This window comes from Entelurus aequoreus, linkage group LG19 (assembly GCF_033978785.1).
Source record: "Entelurus aequoreus isolate RoL-2023_Sb linkage group LG19, RoL_Eaeq_v1.1, whole genome shotgun sequence".
Taxonomy (NCBI): domain Eukaryota; kingdom Metazoa; phylum Chordata; class Actinopteri; order Syngnathiformes; family Syngnathidae; genus Entelurus; species Entelurus aequoreus.
Genome location: NC_084749.1, coordinates 32,527,446 through 32,539,976, shown reverse-complemented (window position 1 = coordinate 32,539,976; position 12,531 = coordinate 32,527,446). Strand labels below are relative to the sequence as shown.

The window sequence follows — 12,531 nt, the reverse complement described above, 5'->3', positions numbered from 1 at the left end:
TGCCGTGAGATACAGTCTGGTGTGCTGTGGGAGATGATCTAATTTCACCTATTTGGGTTAAAAATATTATTTACAAACCAGTAATTATAGTCTGCAAATGATGTGTTGTTGTTGAGTGTCGGTGCTTAGTAACCGTGTAATACTCTTCCATACCAGTAGGTGGCAGCCGGTATATAATTGCTTTGTAGATGTCGGAAACAGCGGGAGGCAGTGTGCAGGTAAAAAGGTGTCTAATGCTTAAACCAAAAATAAACAAAAGGTGACTGCCCCTAAGAAAAGGCATTGAAGCTTAGGGAAGGCTATGCAGAACGAAACTAAAACTGAACTGGCTACAAAGTAAACAAAAACAGAATTCTGGACGACAGCAAAGACTTACTGTGGAGCAAAGACGGCGTCCACAATGTACATCCGATTATGACATGACAATCAACAATGTCCCCACAAAGAAGGATAAAAACAACTGAAATATTCTTGATTGCTAAAACAAAGTAGATGCGGGAAAAATCGCTCGAAGGAAGACGTGAAACTGCTACAGGAAAATACCAAAAAAAGAGAAAAAGCCACCAAAATAGGACCGCAAGACAAGAACTAAAACACTACATACAGGAAAACAGCAAACAACTCCAAATAAGTCACGGTGTGATGTGACAGGTCGTGACAGTACACCTACTTTGAGACAAGAGCTATATTAATGCATGCTTGGTTATGGTTTAAAGTCATATCCAACAATTGTGACGACTTTTTACTGTCAACTGTGTTTTGTTTTTTTATGATTTCTGCTGGTGGTGTGCCTCCCGATTTTTCCAACGCAAAAAATGTGCCTCGGCTCAAAAAAGGTTGAAAAACACTGGTGTAAATAGTAACCTCATTAAGACGTTTAGTTCTTTTAGTACAGGGGTGTCCAAACTTTTTTCACTGAGCTCTCCACACTGAATAATCAAAAGATGCGGAGACCATTTTGATATATTTAATTTTCAAAGCTAATACAATATAGATTTTTTGAAGAAATATTAAACAATCAGCATGTTGACTTTGTAGTATTAGCAGGGGTGCATGATAAATATCGGACAGATAACTATTGTGCCAATATGACGTCACACTGATACATTTGATAACATTGAACATTAGCGCTGATAATTTAAAATTTAAAATCCATCTTCTTCTGCTTATCCGAGGTCGGGTCGCGGGGGCAGCAGCCTAAGCAGGGAAGCCCAGACTTTCCTCTCCCCAGCCACTTGGTCCAGCTCTTCCCGGGGGATCCCGAGGCGTTCCCAGGCCATAGTGTACCCAACGTGTCCTGGGTCTTCCCCGTGGCCTCCTACCGGTCGGATGTGCCCTAAACACCTCTCTAGAGAGGCGTTCGGGTGGCATCCTGACCAGATGTCCGAACCACCTCATCTGGCTCCTCTCCATGTGGAGGAGCAGCGGCTTTACTTTGAGCTCCTCCCGAATGGCAGAGCTTCTCACCCTATCTGTAAGGGAGAGCCCCGCCACCCGGCGGAGGAAACTCATTTCGGCCGCTTAAATATATATATATATATATTTTTTTTTAACGCTCCAATGACCGTGTCATCCGGTGAGAAGCTCTGTCAGAGTAAAGCCGCTGCTTTATCCTGTTAAACAGTAAATTGTTTAGATATAATTATTGAATACAAATAAAATCAAGAGTTAAATCAGTAATTCAGTGTCAATAATTGAGTAGGCCCATGGGCCACGCTGTAGTGGAGAAGTTGGGCCCCGAGGTCAAAAAGGTAAGAGCCCCTGCTAGAGACCATGTAAGACAATTATGTATTTTGACTGTTGAAGTGACACACTGATGAAGACACCCTCCATGTATGATGAGTAAACTTACATTTCTAATAGATTTACACTACCGTTCAAAAGTTTGGGGTCACCCAAACAAGTTTGTGGAATAGCCTTCATTTCTAAGAACAAGAATAGACTTTCGAGTTTCAGATGAAAGTTCTCTTTTTCTGGCCATTTTGAGCGTTTAATTGACCCCACAAATGTGATGCTCCAGAAACTCAATCTGCTCAAAGGAAGGTCAGTTTTGTAGCTTCTGTAACGAGCTAAACTGTTTTCAGATGTGTCAACATGATTGCACAAGGGTTTTCTAATCATCAATTAGCCTTCTGAGCCAATGAGCAAACACATTGTACCATTAGAACACTGGAGTGATAGTTGCTGGAAATGGGCCTCTATACACCTATGTAGATATTGCACCAAAAACCAGACATTTGCAGCTAGAATAGTCATTTACCACATTAGCAATGTATAGAGTGTATTTCTTTAAAGTTAAGACTAGTTTAAAGTTATCTTCATTGAAAAGTACAGTGCTTTTCCTTTAAAAATAAGGACATTTCAATGTGACCCCAAACTTTTGAACGGTAGTGTATGTGTGACCTTATTTCACAGACTCTCGCAGTGTTGTAATATGACATCTGCTCAAAGAATACAGACACAACCCAAGAAAATACTCCATTAAGTTGGAATGTGCGTGCTTATCTGTACAGTACACGCGAAGGTGCATGGAATAAATGGCGGTGAGAAGAGAGCTAAGTCGCCCGTGGGGAGTCATCTGAGATCAATTTTCTGCTGACACATTCATGGGAAAGCCGAGGCTGTAACAGGGGTCACCAATACACCGTGGAACTAGAAGAGGAGAGAAGAAAACCTTTGTGAGTCTCACCAGGTAATGGGCTGCCTGTGGCCTTGCACTCAAGCTGAGTAGAGAAGCCCGACAGGATGGTCTGGTTGATGCTTTCTCCAGAGGGGGAAATTGTTGGGGGCACTGTGGCGCACACATATTAACAAACATACGTACATAAGAACAATGTAATGGATGCCTGATGAGAAATGCATGACAATAAACAGAAAGAACTAGACATTTGGGATAGACAGATATTGTGTTTAGTTTCGTTACCATGGACACTGAGTCTTATGTTCTTTTGAGCTTCACCAGCAGCATTTGTGGCCAGACAGGTGTATTTCCCATAATCCTCTTGTCTTGCCCCCTTGACCTTTAGCACCCTGTCTGCTGACACCAGCTGGCGTGCAAAGACACATGCACACAGAAATGCGCATGAACAAACACGGCTAATGAGAGACAAAGTTGGTTTTCATTAGTAATCTGTTTATTCATTTATATATAGTTATATCGTCTACATTGCACAACCCTATTATTAATATAATAGCATATAAGTCCCATCTTAAAACTCATTTGTATACTCTAGCCTTTAAAGCCTTTTAGACCAGTTGATCTGCCGTTTCTTTTCTTTTCTGCTCTGTCCCCCTCTCCCTTGTGGAAGGGGGGGGGCACAGGTCCGGTGGCCATGGATGAAGTGCTGGCTGTCCAGAGTCGGGACCCGGGGTGGACCACTCCCCTGTGCATCGGTTGGGGACATCTCTGCGCTGCTGACCTGTCTCCGCTCGGGATGGTCTCCTGCTGGCCCCACTATGGACTGGACTCTCACTATTCTGTTATATCCACTATGGACTGGACTTTCACAATATTATGCTAGACCCACTCGACGTCCATTGCACCGGTCTCCCCTAGAGGGGGGGGGTCACCCACATCTGCGGTCCTCTCCAAGGTTTCTCATTGTCATCCCACTGGGTTGAGTTTTTCCTTGCCCTGATGTGGGATCTGAACAGAGGATGTCGTTGTGGCTTGTGCAGCCCTTTGAGACACTTGTGATTTAGGGCTATTTAAATAAACATTGATTGATTGATGATAATTGTTATAATTACAGTGTATTAATGACTGATTGTCAATATTTGTAATATTTACTTGAGTAATTATTTTTTATGAATACTGGTATGATATGCGTATGTAGTGTATCTGCAGATGTAGCTCTAATGTGGTTCGTGTTTTTGTTGTTGTCTCTCTCTGTCTTGTCCCCACTATTCCCCACCTCTGTCTTCTTTCTATCCCCTCCAGATCTGGTCCGCGTTACGCCAAACATTAAATATATCCAAACATTTTATAAAGTTAAACACAAATAATGCAACAAGAGAAGTATACCGTGAATACGGGCATCGAGATCAACAATTGAAACCAATCAATCAATTCAATTCAAACCCACAATATCCCATTGTGGGTTATTTTGTAGTCATTTTATTGTGGTCTACATAACATGTAATGGGAGTGCTTTGGTCATAAAAGCCTCCTTGGACTGCGTCTGCACTCCACCAGCCATGCTGTAGTTTTTAGCGCTTACATATCGACTCTATTGACAGATATAAGTTAGAACTTTACTCTTATTTTTATTAGAAATGACAACAATGGAGGATTTTAGCATGCATGTGCATGTATGAGCCAGTCTGTCCCACAACAAGAGGATAAAGAAAAAGAAAAAGAACTTAGTGACTACAACTAAATCAAAAAGGCGGACTCGCACAAAACTATTTGGGTAAACCTTTACCATATATGGAGATATCCGCTGATGTAACTAAGACAAAATATGTCAATCAAGTCTCAAATCGGCTCGCTTGAAGCAGGTTGGAAGAATGGAAGATATTTTATCAATTTCCCCGCCATGCCTCAATGGTTTGATTTTACATATTTATTACTTACGGCGATCACAAATACACAAAACAGGTACCATGAGGTAAGAAAAGTCGTTTTGCATATTAGGACCCCTTTAATAACCCGACAAGACAAAGTTACCCAAGGGTGGGTTTCTTTGGTTGGGCACTTGATTCCGCGGAATGATAAACAGACTGTGGATCTGTTTATTATTGTATTGTTTGGCCGTACGATAACCCAGATGGTATACAAAAGGGGAACATTTTTCGCCAAATGGAGCCCTGCGAAAAGTGAGGGTCAGAAAAACTGAGGTATGTTTATAGTGGGCACAAAAACCGAGGTATGTTTATAGTTATCTTTGCATCTCATTCCTGTTTCTCTGCTCTGTACATCAAGTACTGTAGGTTAAATGAAGCAACATTTATTTATTTTTTTGTCCTGTCCAGCTACTCAGGCGAATCATATAGTTGATGTAGATGCCCATATCGGCTGTACAGATTTACTTTACAAAAGAGAAGTGTGGGATACTTCTCTTGTTGCCTTATTTGTATTTGACTTTATTAAATGGATTTATATTATTATTTGGTGCAGCCGGGCCGCAGCAGGAGGGGATAGAAAGAGAAAAAAAGGAAGACAGAGGGGGAAATTGTGGGGACAAGACGGGGATAGACAACAAAGACAGGGAGACAACAACAACAGCAAACAACAATAACAATAACAATAGCAAAACAACAACATAACAACATCAGCAAATAGGATATGTACAAATATGATGGTAAAAGTGATAGCAAAGAAGCCATTAGTGAAATAAATAATACAGAAATGACAATGAGCATTATTACTCTACAAATTGAGTAATACAAATACCAATAGAAATAACACTAATGATAATGGATAATACCAATAATTACCTCTCTTATTTACAATACAAGTGTTTCAAATACAACAATACATATATGTAATTATAACTTTAAATACAAAAGAAAGCAGATAAATGGACGGGAAGAAAGAGAAGAGAAGCAACTATTTTCATGACACAATGAACGTCATATTAAGATAATCAACAAACTAACCTTAAAATGCTCCTGTGACGTATCAACGGGTCGACCATCTTTCAGCCAGGTAATGGTGGGGGGAGGGACGCCACTGGAGATACACTCCAGACTGATAGGTTTATGTAGAACCACCGCACGGTCAGCGGTCCCAGTGGTGCGAATGGATGGAGGTACTGCAAAATTTCAGAAGGAAAACTTATTTTTTTGAGCAGGAAATTAGAAAAAAAATCACCTTTAGATCAAGCAAGAAAGAGAGAATACCTTCACCTAAAGTTTTCCTGCAGCTTGCATTACAATAGACTGTATTAGCAAAATATTATTTTCAATACTGTCAGGATTCTTCCACATTTGAAGACAGCATTACCATGTATAATCACATTGAAGTCCTTCTCGTGCTCTCCTGCTTCACTGGTGGCCACACACTGAAAGCGACCTGTGTCAGAGACCTGAGTGCGAGGAATAACCAGTCGCCACCCGTTGGTTGCGAGCCGCAAGCCCTCGTCCTGACTGATTTGTTGTCCATCTTTATACCACCTGCAAAAGACATGTTTACAAGGACTATGATTGCATGTGATTCAGTGGGAACAAAAATGCCAGCGGTCTTACGTGATGACAGGTGCAGGTGTCCCAGTGGCGTGACAGTCCAGTTCCAGAGGACTGTTGATTATCACTGTGCTGTCAGTCCCTTCATCTGCTCCATCAATAAAAGGTGGCACTACGGAAAACATATGCTTTTTGAAAAAAATACATTCTGTGAGTGGGGACGCTTGGATGTATAAATCAGTCCCTCTAGGACAGGGGTGGGCAATTACTTTTTACCAGGGGCTGCATGAGCAACCCGAGCACTGCTGGAGGGCCACATCGACAATATTTCAATACAATTTTGCTCAATATTGTTTTTGATATACTGTATACTGTAAGATAAAGAATAATAATAATAATAATAATAATAATTAATATTTAATAATAATAATAATACTTTCATTTAACCTAACTTAACTTTATACCAAAAGCACTGCTTTGGAAATCATTTGTACCCCTTTCAGAGATCACTTTTAGTAACCCTTAATTAAACATCCTCATGTTGCACAATGAAATGTAAGCATAGGATGAAGTGTGCATTCCTGTAACTTTCTCTAGTAACAGCATTCCATGATTAATATAAATAAATTAACATTAATATTAAATGACAGTAAAATAAGCACACGTATGACTGAGGAGTCATAGTGTAACTTTGTGTGGTGTTTGAGTTGTCCGACTTTTTGTGTGGCCATAAACGCACCAGTGGTTTAGTGTTATGCGTGTTGGTGACGGATGACAAGTTGGTTTTGGCCTGGTTTGTACGGCAGAAAATGTCTAGTTTTTCGAGATAGGAGTGTTTTACTCATGTTTTTGGTGTGGTTATGGCCGAATATAAACAGTTTTGCTCAATAAAGTGATCGATATAATTCCTGGCCTCTATAAGCATCTCGATAGACGTTACAATAATTGAACGGTGTTCAATTGAACGGTGTTGACGAACACCGTTAGGGCCGCTTGATGTCACTGTCACTCAAAGTTGCATTGCAAAATTACACAGAATAAATGTGTTTATTTTGTTTAGAATTCAGATGGGATTTGATTTGGTGCGCGGCATATACAGTATTTGCTGTGCGCAGAGGACGCTTGAGCAGTGCGCAATTGCGCAGGCGCGCACCTTAGAGGGAACGTTGCTTGGCAGTCCATGTCTTGTTGAAAACACGCCATTCGTCATCAACTTTTCTCTTTTTAGTGTCTCGGGTGTAAACCGTGCATCACTTGTCGCTGTGCACCTTCACTCACAGGTTACACAGGGACATACGACCATAAATAACACTTTTCAAAATAAAAGCAGCACAGTTGTATTGCGCGCACGACATAGATGTTTTTTCAACTTTATTTTGTAATTTGTGATTGCAGCTGTTCACATTCACGCACGCGCATACGTCCACATGGAAGTAATACAAATAACGCTTTTCAAAAGAAAAGCAGCACCGTTATATTGCACACTCGACATAGATACTTTTTAAAATTTATTTTGTAATTTACGATTGGCCTCACGCGGGCCGGACAGGGACGCACAAAGGGCCGGATGTGGCCCGCGGGCCGCATAATGCCCAGGTCTGCTCTAGGATGTTTGTGATTGTCTCTGCTTAAAATGCCTGATTTCAAGGCAGCATTTTCAAAAAGTAGCTTCACAAGTTGCGATATTTTAAGACTTGTATTGTCATGATTTCAGTATTTTGTATTATTTCCTGTCCATGGCTCTTATTTTGGTTCCACTCCATTCCACTGGTCTGAGTGCTGGCTCCCTTACTTGTCCCTGATTGAGAATCAGGTCACACTTGTCCCTGGTTGCCAATCAGGATGCTTCCAGAAGACAGGGCTGGATAATTTTGCTTTGTGCGCATTGCGCTTTACTTATGTTTAGTCTGTTTTTTTGTGTTACCTGTCTGTTCCCTAACAAAAAAGGGCTTATTTTCTGCACGTGCCTGACATCTCTGCATCTTGGGGTCAAGACAAACACCAAAACGTTACATATATTGTTCATTAACGTTACATCCTAGTTTGATTTTATACATTTCTAATAAATATTTTAAGTGTTTTTTTGTAACCCTAACCCCAAAGAGTACCGGCTTTTAACAAATCTAACAAAATATGCTTTATTTGCATCTTAAACAAAACGTTTTTAAAGCAAATTCAACCAACAGTGTGCGCCATTTGCTGGCATGTTTACACATGTGACCAATTTACACACTTGCGTGTACAGTTTGTCAAATAAATACCACTTATTGTCTGCTGTCTGCTCTGTCGTTGACAAGTTCCAGACATTTTTGTGCACATTTGTAATTTTTAGGTTTATGTTCCAACACATTGCATGTAGAACATAGGGTAACTGTTAAGAGCGATGATTTGTGTTGTTAAGTGAATAATGAGTAATAAAGGAATGAACGGATGATTCTCTTTCACTGTAAACAAGGAAGTGAAGATGTGGGATTGGTTCTTTACGCAAAATGCATGTTGGGAAAATGATTACAGAGTGAAAAGTTGTTCACACTGGTGCATATTTGATTATCGTACATTAACATAAATAAAAGTAATGTTATGGACAATATATGTACAGTACAGTACAAGCCCAGGCAGGAATGTGCACATACCCAAAACTCTGACATCGTACTTGACCTCCGTCTCTCCGGCGATGCTGGTTGCTACACAAACGTAACGACCAGAGTCTGACACCATGGCTGACAGGATTTCTATTTTCCTTCCTTGATCAAGCACACGGACACTCTCTCCATCGCGGACAGGAACACCATCCTTCAACCAGGTAAGGGAAGGCGGAGGGTAACCACCTGCCTCACACTTCAGGAGGAGAGGCTTACTGAGGACCACCTTTTTTTCAGTGGGCCCACTCTCCAACCCTGCTATTGAAGGAGGCACTTAGGAAATAGAAACAGAACAGCACAACAGGAGAATGAGACTCTGCAGTGTTCAGTTTTATTAAACCAAAAAACTAAATGACTATAAATGATATCAGACTCTTACGGTAGACATCAAGCTCAAAGTTCTTCTCAGCAAAACCAGCCACACTGGTCACCTTGCAGGTGTACTGGCCTGCGTCGGGCGCCTGCACCCGAGGAATTTTTAGGTAACGGCCTTGCTCTACATACTGAGACTGGCGGCTAGACAGGATGGCCTCTCCTCTTCGGAACCAGGTGATGGTGGGAAGTGGTACCCCCCGTGCCTCACACTCTAGTGTTACCACCGTGTCCAGCAAGTTGGTAACTTCCGTTGTTTGGTTACCACCTTTGATGGTTGGGGGAACTTGAACACAAGTACAAAAACAATAACAATCCAGAAAATGTGGTGTTGAATTTGTTGTTTTGTGGACCCTTTCATGACATTATTTGGTTAGTTAAAGCCTATGAATTTCTCTTAAAAAACCTTGAAATAAAACCTTCCATTAATAATGTATATGGAATTGAATTAGGGTTTTTTTCTGGAGCGGTGTTGGTTTATTTAGGTGGTCATTTTATAGTATACTGTATATAGTTATACTATACCTAATAAAAAGAGTTGACAAAACCTGAGGCACTTAATTTATCTCCACTCACCATACACGCTGAGATTGAAATCCTTGGACTGTTTGCCAGCTGTATTCATGACACTACATTGGTACCTGGCCTGGTCACCTAGACGGGCACTCTTTATTCTTAAAATTTGACCTTTGTTGGTGACTTCCAGATTAGGATCCCCAAGAAATATCAGTCTAAAAATGAAACAAGAGAAAATAAGTGAACATTAAAAAAGACATATAGTAAGGGCTTCTGAACCAAGATCATCATCTTTAGATGGCACTGACTTTCTGTCCTTGTACCACTGGATTGTCGGGAATGGTACTCCTTGCACTTTGCACTCCAACATGATCTCCTGTTTGAGGATTCCTGACATATCTTGTGGAGAATCTGACTCTGCAATGGTCGGTGGGACTGTGGCACAGAGAAAGTGTTTTTATTAAATTAAACGATCCATCCATTTTCTCTACTGAGCGCTCTGCTGTTTTTAAGGACCTTATGCAAAAAAGCTAGTTAAAGATCATCTCTATGACAGTACTTGAATGTTTTCAATGTGAGTCTCACAAGTTTTTTAACTGAACTTCTGGGCCACCAGTTGAATAGCCCAAATGATGAAAAAGAGAGGACCTAAAATGGAACCTTGAGGAACAGTACTAGTATAACTAAAGAAGTTAAACAAATGACTACTGACTGCATCTGATGTAAACAAGCTTCAGAATCACCTTTGTTACATAAATCACATTACGAAAAAAAAAGTTAACTGCCAAAAAGGAGAGGACTTAAAGGGGTGCGTTGAGGAACGCCTCAGTTACGTAAATCCTAAATTTGGACCCCAGCGTTCTACGCTTGCTGGCAAAGTTAAAATGTCAATGCAAGAATCTGCCAATGTGTTTACAGTGGTCCAAGTTAGTCTATACAACGGGAGGACACTAGTGTTTTTAGGAATTTGTTGCAAAAATATTTGTCTCCCATGTTTTCAACTGAACCCGTGGGCTGGAATGGTGTCATTCCCCTCCCGGACGTGGCTTTTACGCGCCAGTTGAATAGCCCTGGTGTACACATGTTGAAGAAATGATGGTTGGTGAGCAAACAGCAAATTTTGTAGGTACCGGTAGTAGCATGGCTTAACACCTAGCTCAAGTAACAACGTTGGAGCATGTATGTTATGATCCCTCATGACAGTTTGGACTAGGCTCGTTATTTTCCTGTGTTTAGAATCACTTCCTGTCCTGGTGCTCTTGTTTTGTCAGTATTTTCTGTTTGATCTCTGTTTGAACGCACCTTTATTTTCCGTTCCTTGTTGTGCCTGCACACCTGTTCCTCATTGTTAATTAGTTATATTTAGTGCCACCTTGTTCCCTCTCCAGGGTTGGTTAGAAGTTTTAGATATTTGGCCTCTCATTCGAGCAGGCTTCATTAGTTAGATTTTGTCTCTGACCAGACAAGATCGACCAATGTAGGTCTCACAACCTTGAACTACTGTAGGAGTTCAACTTGAAATCTAGATGTGACCAATCTAATGAGAGAAATGTATTCTAAGACAAACCTAAACAGTCCAGTTGTGATCGATTGAATGTCCTGAGTAAACATTTAATACTACCGAGATGGTAAGCTTTCTTTGTGGAGTTAATTTAATAGCACAATGTAAACTTTTCCATCCAATCAGATTAGTTCAGCGCTGTAAGCCATCCCTAAAAGTGTAAAAGAACTATCCTCCCGAAAGAGACTATAAAATGGCCTGGAACTTAATTTTGGCCCAAGATCCCACGGTTCAAAGGTGCACAATATAATTCCTAGTACTGAGGTAAAGAAAAAGGGCTGTAGAGATAGAAAATCATTAACAATATCATTCACAACCTTTTGGTACAGTAACTTTGAGTAGAGGCTGGAGTACATGAAGAGAACCCAGTGAGCAAAACTCTACAGTGAGGGGCCCAAACCAAAAGCACAACCTGGATATTTTTCCTCAGAGGTAGCAATGTTAACCAATGCAACCTAAGCACTGTGACCCCCTCCTATAATAATAAACCATATCATGATCAACTTTGAATTTCATTGAAGAGCTGGTTCTTTTTTTGGAATGTGGAAATATGTCCATCACACTCACATTCAAACTTCCCAAGCTTTTTCTATAAGATTCACATCATCACTCTTTGTATTTACTCACCCAGTACATCCACAAAGAAGTATTTTTCTGTGCTGCCAGCAATGTTGATTGCTGTACAGGTGTAGCTGCCAGCATCTGCTTCGGCTGCCTTCAGTAGGTTCAACTTTTTCCCCATATCAAGAATCTGAATGCTGTTACTCGTCACTACCTGTTTAACAAAGTATTAACATAACATCATGAATGACTAAGTGAAAAGCATTTCAAGTACATAATTGTTGGATTTTGTTACAAATGCTTGATCTCTGTTTGCCTGTAATCTAAACAAAGGCATGCTCAAAAACCATGGACTAAAGTTGTTTCTAATCATTTGTAAAGCCATGGTGAAGTAGCAGGTGTCAGTTTCCCAGACACAACGTACATGTATGCGACAGCAGAGACCTCCAGTAACACAGTCCATGATCAATAAAGAAACACTCAGTGACAGGTTGTTGTGGCCGAGCGGTTAAGGCGATGGACTAGAAATCCATTGGGGTCTCCCCGCGCAGGTTCGAATCCTGCCAACAACGATTTGCTTTTTCAAACTTCAAAGATAATTCATGACATACTCCCAGTGAACAAATGGAATACACAGCTGCTGAGCTACTAAGATCAAAATACCTCAAGAACGTGTGCAAACCATGACATTGCATTTACTATTAGTGAGCGTGTTGCAGGTGATCTGCTAAGACTACAATTGCACAAATAGCA

General features: G+C 40.7%; 1 protein-coding gene and 1 non-coding gene across 4 annotated transcripts in view; one reads left to right on the top strand and one right to left on the bottom strand.

Moving 5' to 3' along the window:
- hmcn1 (hemicentin 1) overlaps nt 1-12,531 on the bottom strand; it is a 265,771-nt gene that overhangs the window by 112,221 nt on the left and 141,019 nt on the right. For all 3 annotated transcript variants that reach the window (XM_062028319.1, XM_062028320.1, XM_062028318.1), the window contains exons 28-37: nt 11,845-11,992; nt 9,965-10,091; nt 9,717-9,871; nt 9,148-9,426; nt 8,760-9,041; nt 6,190-6,298; nt 5,948-6,117; nt 5,602-5,756; nt 2,924-3,047; nt 2,690-2,791 (exon numbers count right to left, since the gene is read on the bottom strand). In XM_062028319.1, the coding sequence (XP_061884303.1) occupies nt 2,690-2,791; nt 2,924-3,047; nt 5,602-5,756; nt 5,948-6,117; nt 6,190-6,298; nt 8,760-9,041; nt 9,148-9,426; nt 9,717-9,871; nt 9,965-10,091; nt 11,845-11,992 (1,651 nt within the window). The remainder of the gene's footprint in view (nt 1-2,689; nt 2,792-2,923; nt 3,048-5,601; nt 5,757-5,947; nt 6,118-6,189; nt 6,299-8,759; nt 9,042-9,147; nt 9,427-9,716; nt 9,872-9,964; nt 10,092-11,844; nt 11,993-12,531) is intronic.
- Nucleotides 12,269-12,350, top strand: trnas-aga (transfer RNA serine (anticodon AGA)). Its single transcript has one exon. It is a non-coding gene; the product is annotated as a tRNA-Ser (tRNA).